This window comes from Westerdykella ornata, assembly GCF_010094085.1.
Source record: "Westerdykella ornata strain CBS 379.55 unplaced genomic scaffold EI97scaffold_2, whole genome shotgun sequence".
Taxonomy (NCBI): Eukaryota; Fungi; Ascomycota; class Dothideomycetes; order Pleosporales; family Sporormiaceae; genus Westerdykella; species Westerdykella ornata.
Genome location: NW_022986852.1, coordinates 419,651 through 439,675, shown reverse-complemented (window position 1 = coordinate 439,675; position 20,025 = coordinate 419,651). Strand labels below are relative to the sequence as shown.

Genomic DNA, 20,025 nt, shown 5'->3' with positions numbered 1-20,025 from the left:
CTTTGTTCCCCATCACCACCTTTCACCTCTTCACTCTGTGCTGCCTTCGAAAACCTAGCTTCAAAAGCAACCATGATTTAACTACACCTCACTGGACTGCTCCCCTGATGCTCTGATTACAATGTGACAGTCGTCCTTTGGTGGCAGGACAACCCTCATTGCAGAAAACCTGTGCGCACACAGATACTATTCGAACATTCTCCCACTCTCACCTATAAAAGAAGTCCCGCTTCGAACCAGGTAAGACCATTATTCCAGGTCCCCAATACTCGATGTATCACGTGGACGGGCGTTGGTCTATTTAGCTCTTGGCGCGACCGCGACCTGTCGCGACCCGCAGTCCAGGATCTTGTTAACTTCACCACTCATCCATTTACGCAGCATTAACTCCAACAATGGCCTTCACTCACCCATCTCTTAGGAGTGAATGCGGCGCGTCCGCCTAATGGCCCGCTTACGTCAATCTGCTCCCACGAAACGGAAGCGGAAGTCTACAGATACGAAGCCCAACAAGCGCCATCGGAGGGTCGTTCCGTCGAGCAGCGCTAGCGAGTACAACTCTGACTCCGAGGGTTCCGAAAATGAGCACGAAGAAGACGCGAATTCCAAAGACGAGGATAATAGTCAAGGAGGTGAAATCGGGGAGGGATACTGGAAAGCCAAGCCTATTCTGAAAGAACGGTCCGGCGAGTACCTGATAGATTGGGCAGGAGTCGATCCCAAGACCAAGAAGCCGTGAGCGCCTTCGTGGGAGCCGAAGGAAAACGCCAATAGTCAACTCGTTCAAGCGTGGTTGAAGGGAAAGCGGAAGCGTTCGAGCGTAGCGGGCAAGACAAAATCGGCGCAAGAACCTCCAGGATCTCGAGAGGAAGACGTCCAAGAAGCTCAAATATCTCACTCAAGGCACGAGAATCTAGAAGCCCAGGAACTTGAAGACAGTGAGCTTCTTGACGACGTTGTTACGGAACCTGCTCGAAACCACCCTCAGAGAGTGCATCGGGCCTCCAACAGCCGGCAACGTACTCCACATCGCGAAGTACTCGATAGCTCCGGATCTGTGTTACCAGCCGACTCGGACTTATTGATTGGCCAGAGCTCGCGAGCAGAAGGGTCAACGCCTGGAACCCAGCCGCTTATTGAAGACTCAGACGTTGAGGACGGTTCGGCGTCGTATCTGCCGTCTACTACTCAAGCCTCTGCATCAGGCGTTAGTGTATCCGAATCTTCAGGCAATCCATTTGTAAGTACTGCCGGTAATCAGAGCACAACAGATTCGCCTGAAGAGGCTCAAAAGGAGATTCGAAGCAGTGCTGAAGTTGCGCACGTCCACGAGGTATGGTGGTGACTTCAATGTTGTAGTGTAGTGAGTGTCACCTGACTCTAACTCGAACCAATAGGAACCGGCACGCTTGGAACCGAACCAGACCTTCCTTTCAAGCCCGCACGAGTTCGATTCCGGAGACGCCCCCCTCCAACCACCTCCTAGTGACAGTCAAGTTATTGCAGTGTTTGGCATTCATACCCAAACACAACCCGGGAGCATCGAAATACCAGAGACCCCGTTCCAGGCGGAGCCTGAATCTGTATCTCACCCTACAGGCTCTGGTGAGGAACTCGGAGCGAGTGTCAATCAAAGTCCTCCATTCGACCAAACCGCATTTGAAGAGCCCTCCGCCTCCTTCGTACCATCTCTGGACCAAATAGCAGTGGACATTCATAAGGACAATTCCGCAAACCTCAATATCACCGAAGAAAGCCGCTCAGATAGAGAAACTCTACACATCGCGACTGCACCTCAGACAGAGCTCACCACTGATCCTGTGATTCAAGAAGGGGTAGTGAATAACAGTCATCTTCTACCGAATTCGCCGGACAAGACCATCGCATCGAATACCACAACGACTACCCAGGAGCCCGGCGACTCTAACAATATAATTGGGCACGTAAAGGAGGTTGACCAGATCTCAAGTCGCGATTTCGGACATCATTCGCAAGTTTGCAGCTCAGCTACGAACCGCGGTACGGGCGCTGATTCTTTGGGACTGCAAGAATCCAACCCGCTACAAGAGCAACAGGCCCAGGTCGTGCCTTCAAGTCCTTATCTGAGCACCCAAGAGTCTCAGATCGAAGACATCCGCCCAACCACGGAACTCTCTTACACTGCAGGGCGGCGCCCTTCAACCCCTCCTTCACGGCACGATTCTTCACAGGAGTCTGGGAAAGACGGGAATTCACCCATCGAACGCACACTTGACGATTTCTCGATCCTGGGTCCGCCCCCATCTCGATCACTCGAAGAACTTGACTCCAATCTGCCTCCAAGACCACATACTCCCGTTCCTACGTCCTCCCTCTCTGCCATTATGAGTTCGGAGTATCCAGAAGAAGATTTTGCTGCTCGCGCTCGCAGGGAGTTTGCAAGTCTCCGCGAGAAGAAGTGGGGAACCCCTCAACGACAACGTCCGGATGGGACGCAGGGAACATTATCTCCAGCTATGGATGGCACTCGCTCACCCTCCACGATCCCAGACCGGGCCCCACAAGGGCCAGCACCCCCTCCTCTGCTTACGGCTGCGCTCATGAACTCTACTGCCGTGCAGATTCCGGAAATGCCTTTGGATGATGCTGCCGCAGTCGTCACGGAACGTCCTTCTCTTGCAGCACCCACAACCAATCAGGCCCCTCAGTCTGTAATGGACAGTATCATCCAGCCAAGGAAAGAGGCCGATGAACCAGCTCGTCAAAGATGGAGCCCGCTTCCAGGGTCAAGTGATGAGAGTGCGAGCTTGGCCGAGGAGATTCGCAGCGACTCAGGTGAAAGTTACCTTGAGGATGACATACACCTTGCGGATGACAGGCTCTGCGAACATATTGTTCCCTTGTTGATGGGCGGACGACAAAAGGATGCATATATCAAGGAAATTCGCCTAAAAAAAGATCCCCTCGAGTCGTTTGCAATGGATCCCCAAGCATTCCGTGATTTGGGCGAAGTTGAGGAGATCTTCAACAGACTTCGAGCCGTGGAGACCCATGTGGATCTGCTCTGGGCTGAGAGCGCCTCAGCAGATGTCAGTCCTCAGAGACAAGCGCAGTGGGACGTTGATAGCAGCGTGAAGTTTGCATTCCTTAGCGCCCTGCTACGTCGTCTGAAGGAGCTTGATTGGCATGTAATAATCGTGCTAAAGGAGGGCAATGAGCGTCTCTTCGACATTCTCGTGAAGTTCCTCAGGGGCAATCTCGTCAACTACACCTGCCCGGCCAAGAGCCAACATGCGGACTTCTCGGAAGTTGAAGGGTCTGTGAGAGTGACTTTGTTATCTAGCGATTCGAGCTTCATCGTCTCCCCACCAGACGTGATCATCAGCCTCGACGGAGCCAGCGCTGCGGAGATCGGAAAGAGGAACTGGAGTGTCAATCCGGATCGAAAACAAATCCCGTTGCTACAGCTAGTCATACCGCGCTCTGTCAGCCATATCGAGCTTTCGTTGTCCCCAAAACTCACGAAGCGAGACCGGTTACACGCTGTAGTCGCTTGCTTATCCCAGCTACATAAAGAGACCGGGCGGCCCTTAGTTGACACACCGCACGAAACCGAGGCTGCTGATATGATTGCTCATTACCTCATCAGCACAGACATTGCAAGTCAGAATGATGAAGGATGGCCTTTGCCCCCGATTCACAGCATCAAGGATGTGATTGAGTTCACGCCGCAACAGTACAGCTCGCAGCTCTCTCAGACCAGATTAGCCTCTCCTACTCCATCCGCACCTCAAGCCACCTTGAAGCGTCCTCTGGTAAGTAACAAAAGCGACATCACATCATGATCTACCACTGACTCCGGGAACCGCAGGATTTCGCGGAAAACGAATCATCAAAACGTAGAAGAAGATCTCCACATGCAGAAGCAGATGTCACTCATATCAGCGACTCGATGCCCGGCACCGCAGCAGAGGCCTCGCTTCGCGAACAACTTGCGGAGATGCAGATGCAGCTCAGCCGGGCGCGCGCAGAGGTCAAGCATGTCCGAGAGCAGGAGGCAACATGGGACCGCCGACAAACAGATTATGAGGAGCTAGCCAAGCAGCATCGGCTCACGCTAGGGCAGCTGGAAGAGGCAAACGAAAAGGTCGAGCAAGCGGGCAAATCGAAGGAAGTTATGCTCCAACGCATCGACAAGTTACGCACGGAGAACGCAGCCCTGAACGCCCGGTTGCAGGAGCTGGAACAGCAGAATTTGGCATCTGATAACGAATTGCTTGTCGAAATCACGAAGCTAAAGGCGCAATTGCGCATCGCGGAGGTCGCCAAAGAATCCGCCGAGAAGCGCGAGAAATCGACCAGTGCCACGATGGAGTACGTCAAGGACCAACTCCAGACTGCGCAAGCACGAGCAATGGAGTACAAAGCCCAACTCGACGAAGCGCTTGCCACAATCGCACGGCTCGAAAAGCAAGCGTCCGGTGAGGTGGCCAAACTCAAGCAAATCCATGTCAATGCGGCATACGATGCGGCCATGAAGCATCTGGCGCAGAAGACCGTGGAGCTGGAGAACGAGAGGAAGCTGAATCAGAAGAAGGACGAGGAGATACAGCGCCTGAAGAGCGAGAAGAAGTCGTATGGGACTCGGCAGGGTAGTGTTCCGCGGAGTCCGAGAGTGGGACCTACAAGTCGTGCTGCGAGTCCGCTTCCTGGGGCGAGGGATCGCGTCAATCATCTGCGGAATGGGTAGGAATAGCCGCGGTGATTGCTTGTGCATCTTGTGGCTTGGTAGATCGTGAGGAAGGGTTTGAGTGATACAGCTGAAGTGGAGATTTTTCTACGGCGTTCTTGGACAGCTTGATACGGTTGGTAATTTTGGTAATGCGGTAACGGTCAGGGCCTTGTAACTTCTGCATTGGAGAGGGCATTTGAGCATTCTCTGGCGCAAGGGGCGAGAGGACTGGGTTTCCGGGTTTGGATATCTCTTAGACTTCCGAATACCAACCAAGTTATTGCCGTTGACATCACATCTTATGAATGGCCACCACCTAAGCTACAGATTGTATCTACCTTTCCTGCAGGTTAACAATTATTACCCCTCGTCTGGCATATTGGGCAGAGGTGAGGGCTTCTGTGGCTTTCCGCTCGTCTGCTAAAACACAGCATGTAGATGCTTTGTGCTTCAGTAGAAGGTAACATCAACGGAGCTATCAGCACCTTCCTGCTTATTCATCAGACGAATGCATTCCACAGCGATAGCAAGCGTAGAGATTGCTTGAGGCCCAAATGCATATCAATTCTTCAGGATATCGATTCTTCAGGATATCGATTCTTCAGGATATCGATTCTTCAGGATATCGATTCTTCAGGATATCAATTCTTCAGCATATCAATTCTTCAGGATATCAATTCTTCAGGATATCAAGTCTTCAGGATATCAATTCTTCAGGATATCAAGTCTTCAGGATATCTTCCAAAACGCTCGCTATATGCGTCTATGAATATATCGCTCGAACGCAACAACATCTTAACATATCTATAGCTTGCTCTTTTCCACGGGCCCTTCAGGCTCGTACAGAGCCAGATTCTTCTTCAAAGCGTCAACAGCCTCGCGCTCGATGCGGGCGAGGAGCTCCTTGCACGTGGGGATATCGTGGATGAGACCCATGACTTGGCCGGCCGTCCAGACCTGTGTGCATATTAGACGAGCCCGATCAAGAGAATATCAAAAAAGTAGAGGAATGCTTACGCCAAAGTCCTTATCGCCATTGATGAAGACCTGCCGTCCCCGCTTTCCGCTCACATACTCAGCCACCTCCTCGAACTTGCCCGTCTGGCTCGTCCTCTCGACGGCAACAGCCGCCTTAGCGACCTTGTTGGCGAAGAGCCGGGATGTATTCCTCCACCGCCTGAGGACGAGCTCGGTATCCGTCTCCTGCGCGTCGACAATGGCCTGCTTGATGTTCTGGTGGATAGGCGCCTCAACGGTAGCCATGAAGCGGGTGCCCATATTGATACCGCAGGCGCCGAGCGCGAGCGCGGCAGCAAGACCATTACCATCCGCGAAGCCGCCCGAGGCAATAAAGGGGATGCTTAGCGTCTGCCTGGCGCGGCTCAGGAGGATAAAGTTGGTGATGTCGTGCTCGCCGACGTGGCCGGCGCACTCGAAGCCGTCGATGGAGAGGAAGTCGACGCCGAGCTTGACGGCCGACTGCGCGTGCCGGATCGTCGTGCACTTGTGTAGGATCGTGGTGCCCGCCGCTTTGAGCTGCCGGATCACGGGGCCCGGGCTGTTGCCCGCCGTCTCGACGATCTTGATCCCCTCGTCGATGATGACCTGGGCGTAGGCGGCGTAGTCGGGGGGGACCATGGCGGGGAGGAGCGTCAGGTTCACGCCGAAGGGGCTCTTGGTCATGGTGCGGCAGCGGCGGATCTCCTTGCGGAGGTCTTCGGGCGTGGGTTGGGTGAGGGCTGTTAACTACATGGTGTGGTGTTAGGGGGATTGTAATGAGAATGAAGGATGGGGGTTGTTGAAGACGTACGAGACCGAGTCCTCCGGCGTTGCTGACGGCGCTGGCCATCTCAGCGTAGCCAACCCATTGCATGCCTCCCTGGACAACGGGGACTGTGTATTGTCAGCTTGAGGGAGATCGGGTGAGCTGGAAGGGTGAGTGGTACCTCTGATGCCCAGGGCGCGGGTGAGCTCGGTGTTGAAAGGCATGATGGAGGATGGAGTGAAGGAGGAATGGAGAGAAGGAATGAGATCGGGAAAACTGGACTTGTAGTCGCAGTCTGGGGGAGTAGACGATTACATTGCGGTTGGTGTTGTGTGTGGGGGGAACAATGTCACGAACCGATTCTGAGCCGAGGCACATCTAAGTTTCACGGCCTGCCAGGTGAAGGCGAGGATTGATTACTAACGCGACAGTGCGCCGACACCACACCGATTCGACCCGTCTGAATCGTTCCCAGAAACCTTGGGACCACATGGCTCACCCTGTTGTCCGACAGGAATCTGAGATTCGATCAAGTCTTTGCGTGTTGTGGTGACATCGGTTTGTTGGAGGTCGATTCTCGGTATTAACCAGTGTTTACATAGCAAATATAGACGGGTGGTCGGCGCTTTGACGAATCACAAAGAGCACTTATTTTAAGAGATGGTTTAAGGGCGAATTTTCCATATTATCATTAGCATCGAAAAGTAAAGGAAAATGAACATGCGTGCATAATGCTTGGCGCTTCCCTGCCAGTCCTGTTCTATAAGCACCGCTCCCAAGTGTAACAGATCCCCTCTATGTGATATAAGAATCCAGCATCAGCATGTCCAGAATGCTCAGAACAGAGAACCAGCACATGAAGCCTCCCGAGCAGGAAAAGCATCCTCGAGATGCACGACAACCCAGAAAGAAATAACAGTAACGACGAGTAAGGAGTGTGGGGCACGGTGCATCGAACGCGTGCCATAAGTATGAAGCAAGTCTTGCGCTTCTCAGCGAGTGACAAGAACTCCAATTTCCAGGATAATCCGCCCCGTCTGTAGCCGACGACATGTGTCATCGCCTACCCGCCAAGGGGTGAAAATGGGTCGTCGGACTATACAACATCAGCGGAGAAGGTAGATCTTGGCAACACTCACGTACCAGATCGACGGACTGAGACGCTCCAGTCCAACCAACAGGACTTGGAGGTGGTTGGGGAGGGGGAGAGGGCGGGTCCTCCCTAGAAAGCTCCCTTCTTGCAGCGCATATGCATGTTAACCCCAAGTCCAGTCCACGAACTGTGGAAGGCGACTGGTCGTAGCTATCACAATCTTTCGATGCCACGGGAGCCATGGTGCAAGAATAGGCAAATGAGATCTTTGCGGAGATGATGTCGATGGATGATGCCTTGTAAGAAATGCGGAGGGGGCGCAGGTGTTTGGAGTTGACACTCTACGGCGTCTTCGGCGGTCGTTAAGTAGTCGGAGTCAGTGAGCCATTATGGATGTAAAGAGTGCGATGGGCAAACGACAGCCAGGAGTTTCCATTGACAATTAGAGGTACAACATCCCATCCGAAGGGTCGGAAACTGCAGAAGGGGGAAAGCAGGCGTGCGGTCCTCGACACACACGAGATGAGCTGTTCCAATGGAGTGGTGCCTTAGAGCAGCGGTATCCAACTTCGGCCCCCTGGGGTAACCGACCTCGCTGTGGTTGGTATTCCAGTACCTGCAAACATGGTGGTAGAGCGTACAATGAGACGTCGCCAAATCGAATTGGGTTGAGTAGCTCATGCGTGCATCCGGCCTGGAGATTCCCGGAGTGACTCCAGGAGTGGCACCATTGGCCGGGGAAGGCTGTAAATGGAGATGACCACAACACCAAAATGATCTAGAAGATAGAGTTGTCCTACACCACGTGTGCAGGGCGGGAGGGCGGAGTTGACAGCATCTTGTGTTTGCTATGTCGAGCCTCAAGGCGAAGGCGGCAGCAAACGTGCCTTGATCGGTAAAGCCTTGGGCAGCAATTAGTAGGAAGTGATCCTGGGGTGTGAAGGGAAGTGGAGTGTGCCAGCTCAGTTATTGACTTGGACAGCAGTAACCCAAAGCTTGGGCGGTAGTGAATGTGTTGCTCCTCGCCCGCTCCAGGTGAGAACCATTTGGGATGCGGCTACGTGCCAAGTCTGCCAAGATCTCGTGGATCGCGTCCGTGCGCTTTCCCGCAGCCTATTCCAACTTCAAGCCAGGGAACGCTTTGTGTTCGCTCACCAGCCCCCGTGTACAACTTTCCACTTGACTCCGCCGCTCGCACCCTAACAACACCCAGTGTTGCTATTCACTTGTCTGACCTCTACCCGAAATATCCCCGTCTCCGCCCGCCGACCAATCTCCCATGCCGCTATCCGACGTTCTTTCCACGGGAACATAGGGCTCGCGTGCAATCCTACCGTCACTGTACCTGCACACCCGTTTCGGCGCCCATCGAGACTCTCTTCCGACCAATCCGCCCTCCTCGCGCCCGAACATTCCTTCCGCCAACATGGCATCGGCGGCAAAGTCGGTCTGGAACCCTGATAATGTAAGGGACGTCGGTGAGTCGGTCGGGATCAGTAACCTGCCGCCTCAAATCGTGGAGGAACTCGCGCGTGATGTCGACTACCGTGTCGCGCAGGTGCTGGAGGAAGCGCTGAAATTCATGCGTCACAGCAAGCGCACGACACTAAGCACGCAAGATATATCCAACGCTCTCAAAGTTCTCAATGTCGAGCCACTGTACGGCTATGAGTCGACGAGACCATTACGTTTTGGCGAAGCTTCACTCGGTCCGGGACAGCCGTTGTATTATGTGGAGGATGAAGAGGTTGATTTCGAGAAGCTCATCAATCAGCCCCTCCCAAAAGTTCCCCGGGAGATTACATTTACGGGTATGTTCGCACTGCTGCCACTCGACGAGTTGCACCTTCTAGACTCATGTTGCTGACACCTTTTAGCACACTGGCTTGCCGTAGAAGGAGTCCAGCCATCGATCCCTCAAAACCCGAGTGCCATCAACCACGCGGACCTTCTTCCAAAGGGTCCCAATGCCAATCCATACCTTGCTGCGGCCAATGGCTTGGATAACGTGAATATCAAACCACTCGTCAAGCACGTCCTTTCCAAGGAATCTCAAGAGCTCTTCACAAAACTCTCTTCTGCCCTGATAGACGAGACAAATTCGGAATGGCAAAATGCAGCACTGGCTTCCATTCAATCGGATCCGGGCATACATCAACTCACGACGTATCTGGTGACCTTCATCGCGGAGAAGGTCACACATAGCATCAAGAATCTCTTTGTGCTACGGCAGATGATGCTTGCTACCACAGCCCTCCTAAACAATCAAGCAATCTACCTGGACCCGTACATCCCATACTTGGTTCCAGCCGTCCTGACCTGTTGTATCGGAAAACATCTCGGAGGGCCCACACAACAAGCAGTACCCTCGAATGCATCATCAGAGACTTTGAACGGAAACTCTAACGGTGTTCCGTCAGCTTCTATGGCTCATTTCGAACTGCGCGATCTCGCGGCATCCATTCTGAGTACCATGTGCTCAAGGTATTCAGCATCGAATCATGGGTTGAAAGCGCGCATAGCCAGAGTCTGTCTCAAGAACTTCCTAGATCCCAACAAGCCTCTGGGGACCCACTACGGCGCATTACGGACGCTGATTTCTATCACTGGAGCCGAAGGAACCAAGATGGTTATCCTCCCCAATCTGCTGATATATGACACGGTTCTCAAGGAAGCGCTGGCGGACGACATTAAGAGGTTGGAAGCTGAGAGAGTCATTGCCCTCATCCTGCAGGCATTGGATCGCTCGGAGCGGAGCCCTGCGGCGCCCAGGATAAACGGCGTAGCAAACATGGAGAGCCAGAGAGAGCAACTGGCGTCGAAGGTCGGGGATGTCATCGCCGATAAGATCGTGTTGAGTGGGAGGTCTGGCGTCGCGCGACTTATCCTTGAGAGTGATCTGAGGCTGTAGACGGTCTTGTGTTTCTTTTTGACTAGAACCCCTGGGCTGGATTGGGTAGTCACCGGAGGGCGTTCAGGATATATGGATATGATACCAGTTTGCACACTTAGGATGGACCACTTTTTGGAGCAAATATTCGCGTAGGCATCTTTTCGTTTTCCATTTCATGGACATATATACACCAATTCGCCATGCATTTTGTCCCGAGCAAAGATCATGTGACACCGTGCCCATGTCGCGACCGCCTTGGAAAACATGCTTCCCAAATGGATGGGACCCACTTGCGCGCCTCGTCTCTCACCTGCAGCTCCCCACGACCCCATCATCCGTCACACTCTACCACACAGCAGATATTATTCTACACGGTCACTCCCTCCTAGCATTGCTGTTGGATTATCTGTCTGGCTTACTGTGTGATTGAAACTATCTCTGCACTGTTTAACATCCAATGGGTCATCACACCCTCAACAGCAGTAAAACAAATGCAACGAAAGAAGATCCACAGACAACAGAAGTAGACAACGAAGAAGAACAAGCCCAATGGCCGTTGACCTACCAACTTCGTCTCCCGCAAGGCACCACAGAAACCAAATATTGGAGCCATACCCTCTACCGCCATGCCGCCAACAACAAACCCGTACAAGTCCTGTACAGCAAGACGTTCGCCGAGTCGGAACTGCTAGCCCGGAAATTCCTCAACGAGCCGATCGTGGGGTTCGACATGGAGTGGCCGGCGAACGCAAACAAAAGCAAGCGGTTGCAGGAGAACATTGGGTTGATCCAGGTTGCGTGCGAGGATAAGATTGGGCTGTTTCATCTGGGATTGCATGAGGGGGAGACGGTGGAGGAGATTGTTGCGCCGAGTTTGAGGAGGATTGTTGAGAGTGAGCGGATTGTTAAGGCGGGCGTTGCTGTCTACAGTGCGGATTTCGCAAGGTTGAAGAAGTACTATCATCTCAAGCCGCAAGGAGCGTTTGAGCTGGGTCATCTGCATCGGTTGGTGGTAGATGGAGGCAGGGAGGCGGACCATTTTCCGACCAAGAACGTGTCGTTGTCGGATCTTGTGCGGATGCATCTGGGGTTTCCGTTGTGGAAGGGGTGGGAGGTGCGAACGACTGATTGGAGTGAGGAGTTGGACTGGAAGCAGAGGCGCTATGCGGCGGCGGATGCGTATGCGGGGTATATGCTGTATAAGTGTATGGACGCGAAGAGGGCCAAGATGGATCCGGTGCCGCCTTTGCCGGTGCTGGCAGAGGAATACGCTGCTCTTGGGTTGGGGAAAGGCGATAAGAAGAGCAGAGAACCCGCGACGGAGAAGAGAAAGGCTACAAAGGCGCGCACTTCTGCGAGTGCAGTTGCGATGGATTCCACGTCGAGGACATTGTTCAACCGGCTGAAGCACCGCCGCAACGAGATTGCGGGTGCTGAGAAGAAGGCGTCATGGCTGGTTGCCCAGAACTGCGTCCTGGAACGGCTGACGATTCAGAAACCGCTGGATGAGGCTTCATTGATGCGGATCCACGGGATCGGTCAGAAGAAGCTGGAGCAGTATGGAGCAATCTGGCTCTCTGAGATACGCACGTTCGTGGGACTCAAGGAGTTGTCAGCATCAGAAGGAGATGGCAATTCCGGATCACAGTCAGAACCAGGCACAGTTCCCGAAGCAGTCGAGCAACCCACAACGCCTAGACGGCCTAGCAGACGACGCAGGACAGCAGCAGAAGACGAAGAGCTTGAGCGAGATGCGCCGGACTCGTCACCTGCCTTTGGCAGCCCCCTACGGCGTCCTCCATCGCTCCATACGGGGCTGTCGTTCGGCTTGGAAAGTACACAGTTGGATTCCGACGATCTTGCGAAAGAAGATGACAGGAGCTCATGGGAAGAGGGGGACTCTGGCGTCTTCATATCACCGTGCTCCAAGCCGGCCTCGAGCGCAAAGCGGAAGCGAAAACGGCCGGAAAGTCCACATCCTACGGCAGCTTCCTCGCTCGCGGCAGAGACTGGGAGCGCCGCACCACTCAGTCCCAGGTCCAGGATCGTGCGGAACAAGCTGACTTCCTATAGCAAGATGATCGCGTCGATGCTGCAGCCACGGCCTCAGGAAGAGCTGGTGTCGGCACAGACATTGGAGCTGATCGCTAGGCGCCGCCCGCAGACGATGCAAGAGCTGGAATGTATTCCAGGGATTGAGAGACTGGCCGAGGGATGTAGACGGGTTGGGAAGGACCTGTTGGCTGCGATTGTGAAGCACTCGGGTGCCGGATAGGTTAATGTGGGCTTCCCTTCTTTGGATGATGAGAGAGTTGCATGTAGGAAGAGCGGTCGAGATGAGCTATTGGATGGACTCGAGACGATGATACCCAGATGATTGGATTGGAGGATGAGACGGACCGGAGGGCTGGATGACGTGCTACGAAGAGACGACTTCGACGACCTCAGTTGGAGATGTGATACCCTGCACGGCACACGTGTTACTATTCAATGGATAGCTAGACCCAAGTGTAACTATACCCATCTTATTTTGGCCTTTCAACAAATCAAAACATCATCACCTCTCAACACATGTGCATGGCCGAGGCTCCCCACAGCACGTGACGGTCTTAGACACTACATATGTAATACATAAACGCTTATGACGAGCGCCGAACTTTCACGGTCTTTCCACGCCAGCTTTACTGCCCACCATGGCAAGATCTTGGGCAGTCTAGACGCGTGGGCGGGCGATGATAGCGGGAGAATGTGGGGCCATTGAGCAAAGGCGAGCATAATTCAACCATTGTCATGGCACATAACGAAACGTTCTCCCCGAGTCATCGCCAGAAAACAATAGTCTTAAGCAAAGCACATGCTCGCATATGCATCTCGCAGTGATGCAATGGAAGGGTTAGAGGAGGCAAAGACATCTGAAATTCGCGGCAGATGGTGCCGGTTGGTGTGACGGGGAGACCGGAAGAAGCGCACCGGCCTGGCGGCTGGACCCTGAGATCATTTTATTATCAGAGAGGCCTTGGATCTATGGTTTTCCCCGGGCATGAAAGCGACAAGCGGGCACCTCGGAGTCGGACCTGTGTGTGGTTTCTTAACAGTAATACTGTGGTATTCGTGCAAGAAACAAAGGCTGGCAGAGGAAGAGTGGCGCCCTTCGCCCGGCAGAATCGCTGCCAATGTTGGAGGAGTGGCAGTCACATGCCATCACAAAGTCCACACATGTGAAGGGGAAGCCACCATCTCACTACATATTCCTCTGCCGCCTCATAACACGAACGCCCCCCATGCCCTCGACGCATTCTACCACGTCACGGCGTCCCTTCAGACGCTTCTACCCGTCATCGTCTACATTATTCGCCATTATTATGAATTCGTGAACCCGAACATCGTCGCCTTCCCTATCTCCAACACTCTCCTGAGTCTCAGCGTTCATTGCCCCTCGGACGCCGTACCTCCGACGTCACCTCTGACGCTGCCCTCGCACTTTCTCCAACACCATGGACACGCAGCAGCAGCAGGACCGTCCGCCCGCGTACACCCCGCCGGGCTCAGAGTCGCTCGTTCTACCCTCCTTGCCCACGCTTGGGCTCGGTTCACACCGCCGACAGCAGCAGCATGACCGCCTGCCCTCAATCAAGGCCCTAGACCTTCCTGCCGCTTCCCCCGCGCCCTCCTCGCAGTCCCAGTATAGTCCCTCGTCGGTCGAGTTGAGCCCGAGGAGTCGGGTTGGCAATGGCCAATGGAGTGGTCTGCCGCCGCTGGATGGGAATAGGAATGGGTTTGGAAAGAGGCTGGATGGAGGACTCCGCCGCGCCGCGTCCAACGAGATGGAATTGGAGAGTCCGGCGGATACGGGGAGTGTGGTGAGTGCGCAGAGCGAGTATGGAGAGAGGAGAGAGGTGAGTTCTCTGGCCCTGGAGGATCCGGATGTGAGGTTGGCGGCCGAGGCTTTGTCGGGACTGTGCAATCCAGGTACGTCGTGTTGTTTTATATGTCAAGGTTGGCTGGGTGGTGTATAAAACTCTTCACATCCAATTGCCTATTGCAAAACTCCATCCCTTCCTACGTTACTTCGGCCTGTGAGCTAACAACTGCCAGACTTTGCTCGCTCACCCTCGCAGTCCGTGACTCTACCTCCTCGCTCACCACCCGTCCCACCCGAGCCTGAACCCCTACTCTCTCTCATTACTTCCCACCACCCCTGGCTCGCCGGAACCATCCATGGTTCGATATCGGCCTACAATGCTACCAAAGGCTACACCCCGCGCTTCGTCCAACGAGGCGCCGAGTTTATCGAGCGCAATATCGGCGCCCCAGTCGTCTACACCGTGTCTTCCGTCGGACGGCGCACCGGCGTGGAAAGGAATATTAGAAGTTATCTCGGCGAGCACAGGAGGCCTAGCGACCATGAACAAGCCGACTCGGAGACCGCCCGTAAAAGGCAGCGCGTTATGAGCCCGGCCAAAGATACCATGGATTTGGACCAAGCGAACCCAGCGCCACGGACGGGAACCAGTTCCCGGTCATCGTTCGCCGAGTCGCTGCCTGCCTACGACAATCACCGATCGCCCAACTACGAAGAGAGTGTTGCGACGCTCGTTGATCCGGCGACCGGCAGAGACACAACGAATTGTCAACCGGCTGCATCTCAAGACAGAAGCGTCAACTGGCCTACACAGTTGATCATGACGACATCGGGACTGGGTGTCGCGCTCTCAGATGGCTCGCTCCGCTCATTGAAAGCCTGCCTGGGCTATCTCCGAGGCGCAACCAACCACATCGACTCCGTGATGCATGCCCTCAAACTCCTCCTGGAAGAATACGAATCCGCAGTGCGAAACCAACAACAGCAACGACAAAACAACGAAACCGGCGAAGCCGACACCGAACCGGGAGCCACGGGCTCTGCCAGAACCACCCCCACTCTGTCTGACCACGCCACTGACCCCACGGCAAAGGAAGACGAGATACGCCAGATCGCGGACCGCATGAAATCCGCCTCGATGGACATCTGGAGCACCCTGCGAAACGTCACGCGCAGCGTCTCCCATTATACAGGTGGCACCCTGCCACAAAACGCAAGCCAAGTCGTGCGGCTGCAACTGCTCAGCGTGCCCCAGCGATGGCGGTCGGCCGGTTCGAGGGCCGCGGCGGCGGCGGCAGCGGAAGGGGATGGGGCAAGAGGAGACGAGGCGAGGGGCGCGCAGAGGATGTTGGCGTTTGCGAAGGAGGGGCTCGATATGATGGGGCAGATTACGAGGGTGGTGGATGGGACAGTGACGAGTGCGGAGACATGGTTGACGAAGATTGGGCGGCGGCCGAGTGACGAGGGGGAGGCGGAGGGGAGCGGGAGTGGCAGCCGTGGTGGTCAAGGGGAGCAGAGGGTTGGGATGGGGGAGAAGCACGAGTTTTTGGGGGCTGGAGAGGAGAGGAGGTAGGGGAAACGTTCGGATGGATAAGGCGTATAAGAATTCACCTGGGAGTGAGGGTTTCCAAGAGTATCCATGGCCATGTCTGCCTTTTTTGCCTTCTTTTTTCTTTTCTCTTTATCAAAATTCATCACTTATACCATTCTTCTCGGTAGAGTCTTATTCCACTTCAAACATACTTTTGGAATCCATAGATTGGGAACTCGGCGACTACTACTACTACTTTGGAACTTCTTCTCTCCTCCTTCTCCTCCTCCATCTTCTTCTCCTCCATCATCGTTGTTAGAAGACAAGGCAAAAAAAACAGAAGCGGAAGACACCTAAACACTGTAAAATTCTCGTATGCGACGAGGGTACGGTTCGTGCTACCTTTCCTCTTTGTCCTTTTTCCCTTTTTCCTCTTCTTCTTTCTCCTTGTTCTCTCTGTATTGTAAGAGGGGAGGTGGAGGAGGAGGGGGAGGAGGGATATTTACATCAAAAGGCCGGGCCATTCCGAAAGGGAAGAGGAAAGGAGGAAAGCTGGAGAGGGCGGGGAGGATGGGGAGGATGGGTAGGAGTAGTCGGAGATGGTGAGAGGGTATAAGAATATATATGTATAGAAGCGATTGTGTCTTTAAGGGGGAATTCAGTCCGGAGTTTTTGCCCTCCTTTTTCGTCCTTCTTTGGCGGGGTGTGGGATGTCGGATGTTGGATGTGGGATGGGTGTGGGTAGAGTAGGTAGTAGATGGAAGGGTGGAAAGAAAGAGCAGAGATGTGGAGGTGGCTTGTTTCTCGATCCTTTCTCCTTCCGTTCTTTCTCTCTTTCTTTCCTTTCCCTCGCTTTCGTCCTTGGCGATGTCGGTGCGTTGTGTCGTGTGCGACCAGCAAGGATACCAAGGTTATCGTGTGGTTATGCTGGTGGTTGTCGTCGCCCTCGTTGCCCTCGTCACCGTCGTCGCCGTCGTCGCCGTCCTCGCTGACTCAATAATCATCGAAACAACATTCCACCAAGTCATCCTACCAGCGATCCCATCTTGCCCTCCCACTCCTCCCCTACCATCTCCTACCACCTCCTACCATCTCCTACATCCTGCATCACAAATCCAAATCCAAATCCCATCTCCGACCTTCAGCACTCCATCCGCTCCGCGACGTGATGCGTTTACCCACCACTACTACTACTTCTACTACTGCTGCTCCTCCTTGCGTAGGGTTACTGGGCATGCTGACCGTGGGCGTGCGTGTGGGTGTGGGTGTGCGCGTGGGTGTCTGGTGCTGCGGGAGAAACAGTGCCGGACGGGTGCGGCGAATCCGGAATCCCATTTCCCACGCCTAGCTCGTGCATGCGCATCGGGGCCGGCATCGGGGGCGGAGATGAAGGGGTAGTTGTCCCGGTAGTCATCGTCGACGCAGTCGTCGTCGTCGTTGCCGTGGTCATTGTCGTGGGAGCCGGTGAGACTGGTACGGGGACTGGTACGGCGGGTATCTGGGCCTCGAAGAAAGGGTGTGCAGGTCCGGGGATTGCTGGTGCTGGTGATGGGGAGGGGTGGGTTTCGGGTTGGGAGTGCGATTGGGAGTGCGATTGGGGGTGCGACTGGGACGGGGAGGAGGAGGAGGAAGGAGGGGAGTGCAGGATTTGGAAGGGGGTGAGGCGGATGGGGGGGATGAGTATGGACATTTTTTCTTTCTTTCTTTTTTGGTTTGGTGTGTGGTGTGTGGTTTGTGGTGAGATGGTTGTTGAGTTGAGTTGAGGCTGTTGTTGGGTTTCGTGCGGGAGGAGGGTTTTCACGGTTGGTGTATGGTTTTGTACGGAAGTTGTTGAGGAGTTTCGCAGTCCGAAGTCTTGGCCTGGAGTTCAAAGCCTGGCGACTGATTGGGAGGGATTTGGATGGAGAGGAGAGAGGATGCCAAAAAAGAGGCAGTAATATTACTGCGGAGAAACGGCTTTGTGTTGGAGTAATAAGATATCTGAAGGAAATGGATGAATGGATTGTGACTCAGGTTGAAAAAAAGAAGCTCGTAGGTTTATAGTTTTAGTGCTTGGAGGAGGGGAGAGTTTCAAGTTTTCTCTCCTCCTTCTCAAAACGTGAAAACTCCCCTTCTGAGTTCTCTCCCTGGACTAAATATATCCCTCCCCCCATGATCCGCGATCAACGCCGCGCCCACCCGCGCACCGCGGCAATTGGATGCCAGAATACGAAAGCACATGACACCGCGATCGCGACGGGCGTCGGGGTTGAGTTGGATCAAGCGGTGAGCGTTTCCCAGCCTTTTCCATCCCGGCAGGAGCTTCCCCATCGAGGTAGGAGCTTAACGTTATGGTTTCCCGGCCGTGCCTTGGATTGGTCAAACGACTGCAATTGTGTTTCTGCCTGGCGCATTTTCTCGTACACAGTAAGTGATTAGTAAACGAGGACGGGAAGTGAAGGGCGTGCCAAGCTGAGGGGTGGTTTATACGACGGCTTGTTGATTGGAGTATGTTGGGAACGGTGTGTGGGGAGGAGATCGTATAACGAGGCTGGGGGCGGGAAGTGCGTTGCGCTTGGCGTTTGACGGGGAGATACACTGGAGTCGTGAGGCTGAGGATGAGGCTGGAGGTGGTTGCGCTGGGAGGTTGCAGTGGGAGGAGCATTGATGCTACGCATTGCCTTCTCCTGTGTTAATAACTTATTAATAAGTGTCTCTGGAGGTTTGCCTCGGAGGAGATCTCCAGGAATCCCGAAGTATGCTTTGCGTTGGGAATTAGACGATTGCAGCGGAGTAGAACCAGCTGCGAGATACGGATACCGGCCAAAACCCATTGGCAGAGAGTTTTATTTGTACACAGTACATGCTTTGGTTGGTGGAAAGGTAATAGATCCTGAGCCGGACTCGAAATCGGCAGCTGCTTTCGTCTGAACTTCATATTTTGGTTCATGTGAAATCCTTTTCCACGGGCGGGATGAGTGGTGGGCCTATAAAAGCGCAGAAGGGTAGAGATATTCTTAGCTCATGATGCAGACGTGGTTTGGTTTGCAAGGGCAAACTGCTCGGTAGACAATGCTGTGTTGGCGTATTACACTGTATGCTGGGAAAACCGACTAGGCCCTGGCACGGGTTGAGCATACGAGGGGGAAAAGAGGAAGAAGCAAAGACAGCAGAAAAGATAGAAGGGCAGGGACGAGGAAGGAGAGGGGTTGGATGCCAGGGGGCGATGACTTTCTTAAGAAGCCTGTACGGAGTACTGGAATCCTTCACTTGTACAATATACCAGCAGGTGTTTTCACAGCCAATCCGTTCAGAGACGGCCTTAGCGGCGATAAGATGGACTCGGACATGGAATCTGATGTGGGGCAGAAGAGGCGCATTACTAATTATCTGGAAGGATTTTATTAGCTTTGGATTGGAAAAGTTATGTCTTGTTGGACTTGTACCGCGGGATCTTTTGATGGCTACTGTTCGGTACCGGCTCTGCCTTTGCAGAACCCTTCTTTCACGTTTCACATTATCCATGATGGTCTGGATGAGTTGGGAACAGAATTCGCACTTGCGAAAATAGAATGGGAAACAGTTGCTACAGGCAATATTGAGCGGACAGAAGTTGGAGAATTACACAGCACTAATCGCATACAAGTACTTCTATGTGCGACCCCACGTGCAAACAGTATGCGCCCTACCCGAATAGGAAGGGCGCACATTAGCTTGATTTTCTTTTCATGTTAGATATCGGATTCATCTTGACGAAGATGCACTGATTGTTGATGATGCTGGCTTCGAATCAATGCAACCCACTACGGGGAAACATTCTCTCGTCCTCCAAAACGGTGCTTGTGTAACGGCAAGCTCACCGCTCAATTTCGGCTGACAGTTTATTTCACCGGTCCTCTTGCGCCGTGAGTGCTATGTATCTCATGCATACGTTCTTTGTCCTCATAAGGCCACCCGCTACGGAGAGACTAAATTGGTATTCCCGGAACCCCTACATCACATCATTATTGTGATTTCGACTCATACGCACTCATCTACACTCACAGGTCTGACTCAACCAGTCCACGTCCCACCGACGCCGTGCCACACCCAATACATCATGGCCGTCTCCACGGGCAAAACCACATGGCAAATTCTCCTTTCCGTCCGCCAAAGGTCCGCTTAAGAGTAGTTGTCGAGACAAGAGCAACG

The 20,025-nt window shown here is 53.8% G+C and overlaps 7 protein-coding genes across 7 annotated transcripts; 5 read left to right on the top strand and 2 right to left on the bottom strand.

Moving 5' to 3' along the window:
• Positions 1–445: 445 nt before the first annotated feature.
• EI97DRAFT_439095 (uncharacterized protein) lies at positions 446–3,824 on the top strand (the record flags this gene model as incomplete). Its single annotated transcript, XM_033799539.1, has 3 exons — positions 446–735; positions 775–1,333; positions 1,398–3,824. 3 exons carry the CDS (start codon positions 446–448, stop codon positions 3,822–3,824), a joined length of 3,276 nt encoding a protein of 1,091 aa, XP_033657545.1.
• A 1,434-nt stretch (positions 3,825–5,258) lies between these two features.
• Positions 5,259–6,828, bottom strand: EI97DRAFT_390755 (enoyl-reductase I). Its single transcript, XM_033796226.1, has 4 exons — positions 6,658–6,828; positions 6,522–6,604; positions 5,729–6,457; positions 5,259–5,668 (listed from the first exon to the last, which is right to left on the bottom strand). Exons 1-4 carry the CDS (start codon positions 6,698–6,700, stop codon positions 5,516–5,518), a joined length of 1,008 nt encoding a protein of 335 aa, XP_033657544.1. The 5' UTR covers positions 6,701–6,828; the 3' UTR covers positions 5,259–5,515.
• A 1,877-nt stretch (positions 6,829–8,705) lies between these two features.
• On the top strand, positions 8,706–10,673 carry EI97DRAFT_464048 (TAF-domain-containing protein). Its single transcript, XM_033801397.1, has 2 exons — positions 8,706–9,380; positions 9,447–10,673. The coding sequence occupies exons 1-2, from the start codon at positions 8,996–8,998 to the stop codon at positions 10,478–10,480; spliced, it is 1,419 nt and encodes a 472-aa protein (XP_033657543.1). The 5' UTR covers positions 8,706–8,995; the 3' UTR covers positions 10,481–10,673.
• Positions 10,674–10,780: 107 nt separating this feature from the next.
• Positions 10,781–12,996, top strand: EI97DRAFT_429758 (ribonuclease H-like protein). Its single transcript, XM_033797519.1, has one exon. It carries the CDS (start codon positions 10,920–10,922, stop codon positions 12,735–12,737), a length of 1,818 nt encoding a protein of 605 aa, XP_033657542.1. The 5' UTR covers positions 10,781–10,919; the 3' UTR covers positions 12,738–12,996.
• Positions 12,997–13,820: 824 nt separating this feature from the next.
• On the top strand, positions 13,821–16,064 carry EI97DRAFT_107588 (Opi1-domain-containing protein). The gene is made up of 2 exons (XM_033792946.1): positions 13,821–14,431; positions 14,558–16,064. Exons 1-2 carry the CDS (start codon positions 13,957–13,959, stop codon positions 15,895–15,897), a joined length of 1,815 nt encoding a protein of 604 aa, XP_033657541.1. The 5' UTR covers positions 13,821–13,956; the 3' UTR covers positions 15,898–16,064.
• A 384-nt stretch (positions 16,065–16,448) lies between these two features.
• EI97DRAFT_107694 (uncharacterized protein) lies at positions 16,449–17,620 on the top strand. The gene has a single exon (XM_033792947.1). The coding sequence runs from the start codon at positions 16,723–16,725 to the stop codon at positions 17,251–17,253; it is 531 nt and encodes a 176-aa protein (XP_033657540.1). The 5' UTR covers positions 16,449–16,722; the 3' UTR covers positions 17,254–17,620.
• A 1,019-nt stretch (positions 17,621–18,639) lies between these two features.
• EI97DRAFT_107571 (uncharacterized protein) lies at positions 18,640–19,583 on the bottom strand. The gene has a single exon (XM_033792945.1). It carries the CDS (start codon positions 19,357–19,359, stop codon positions 18,781–18,783), a length of 579 nt encoding a protein of 192 aa, XP_033657539.1. The 5' UTR covers positions 19,360–19,583; the 3' UTR covers positions 18,640–18,780.
• Positions 19,584–20,025: the final 442 nt, after the last annotated feature.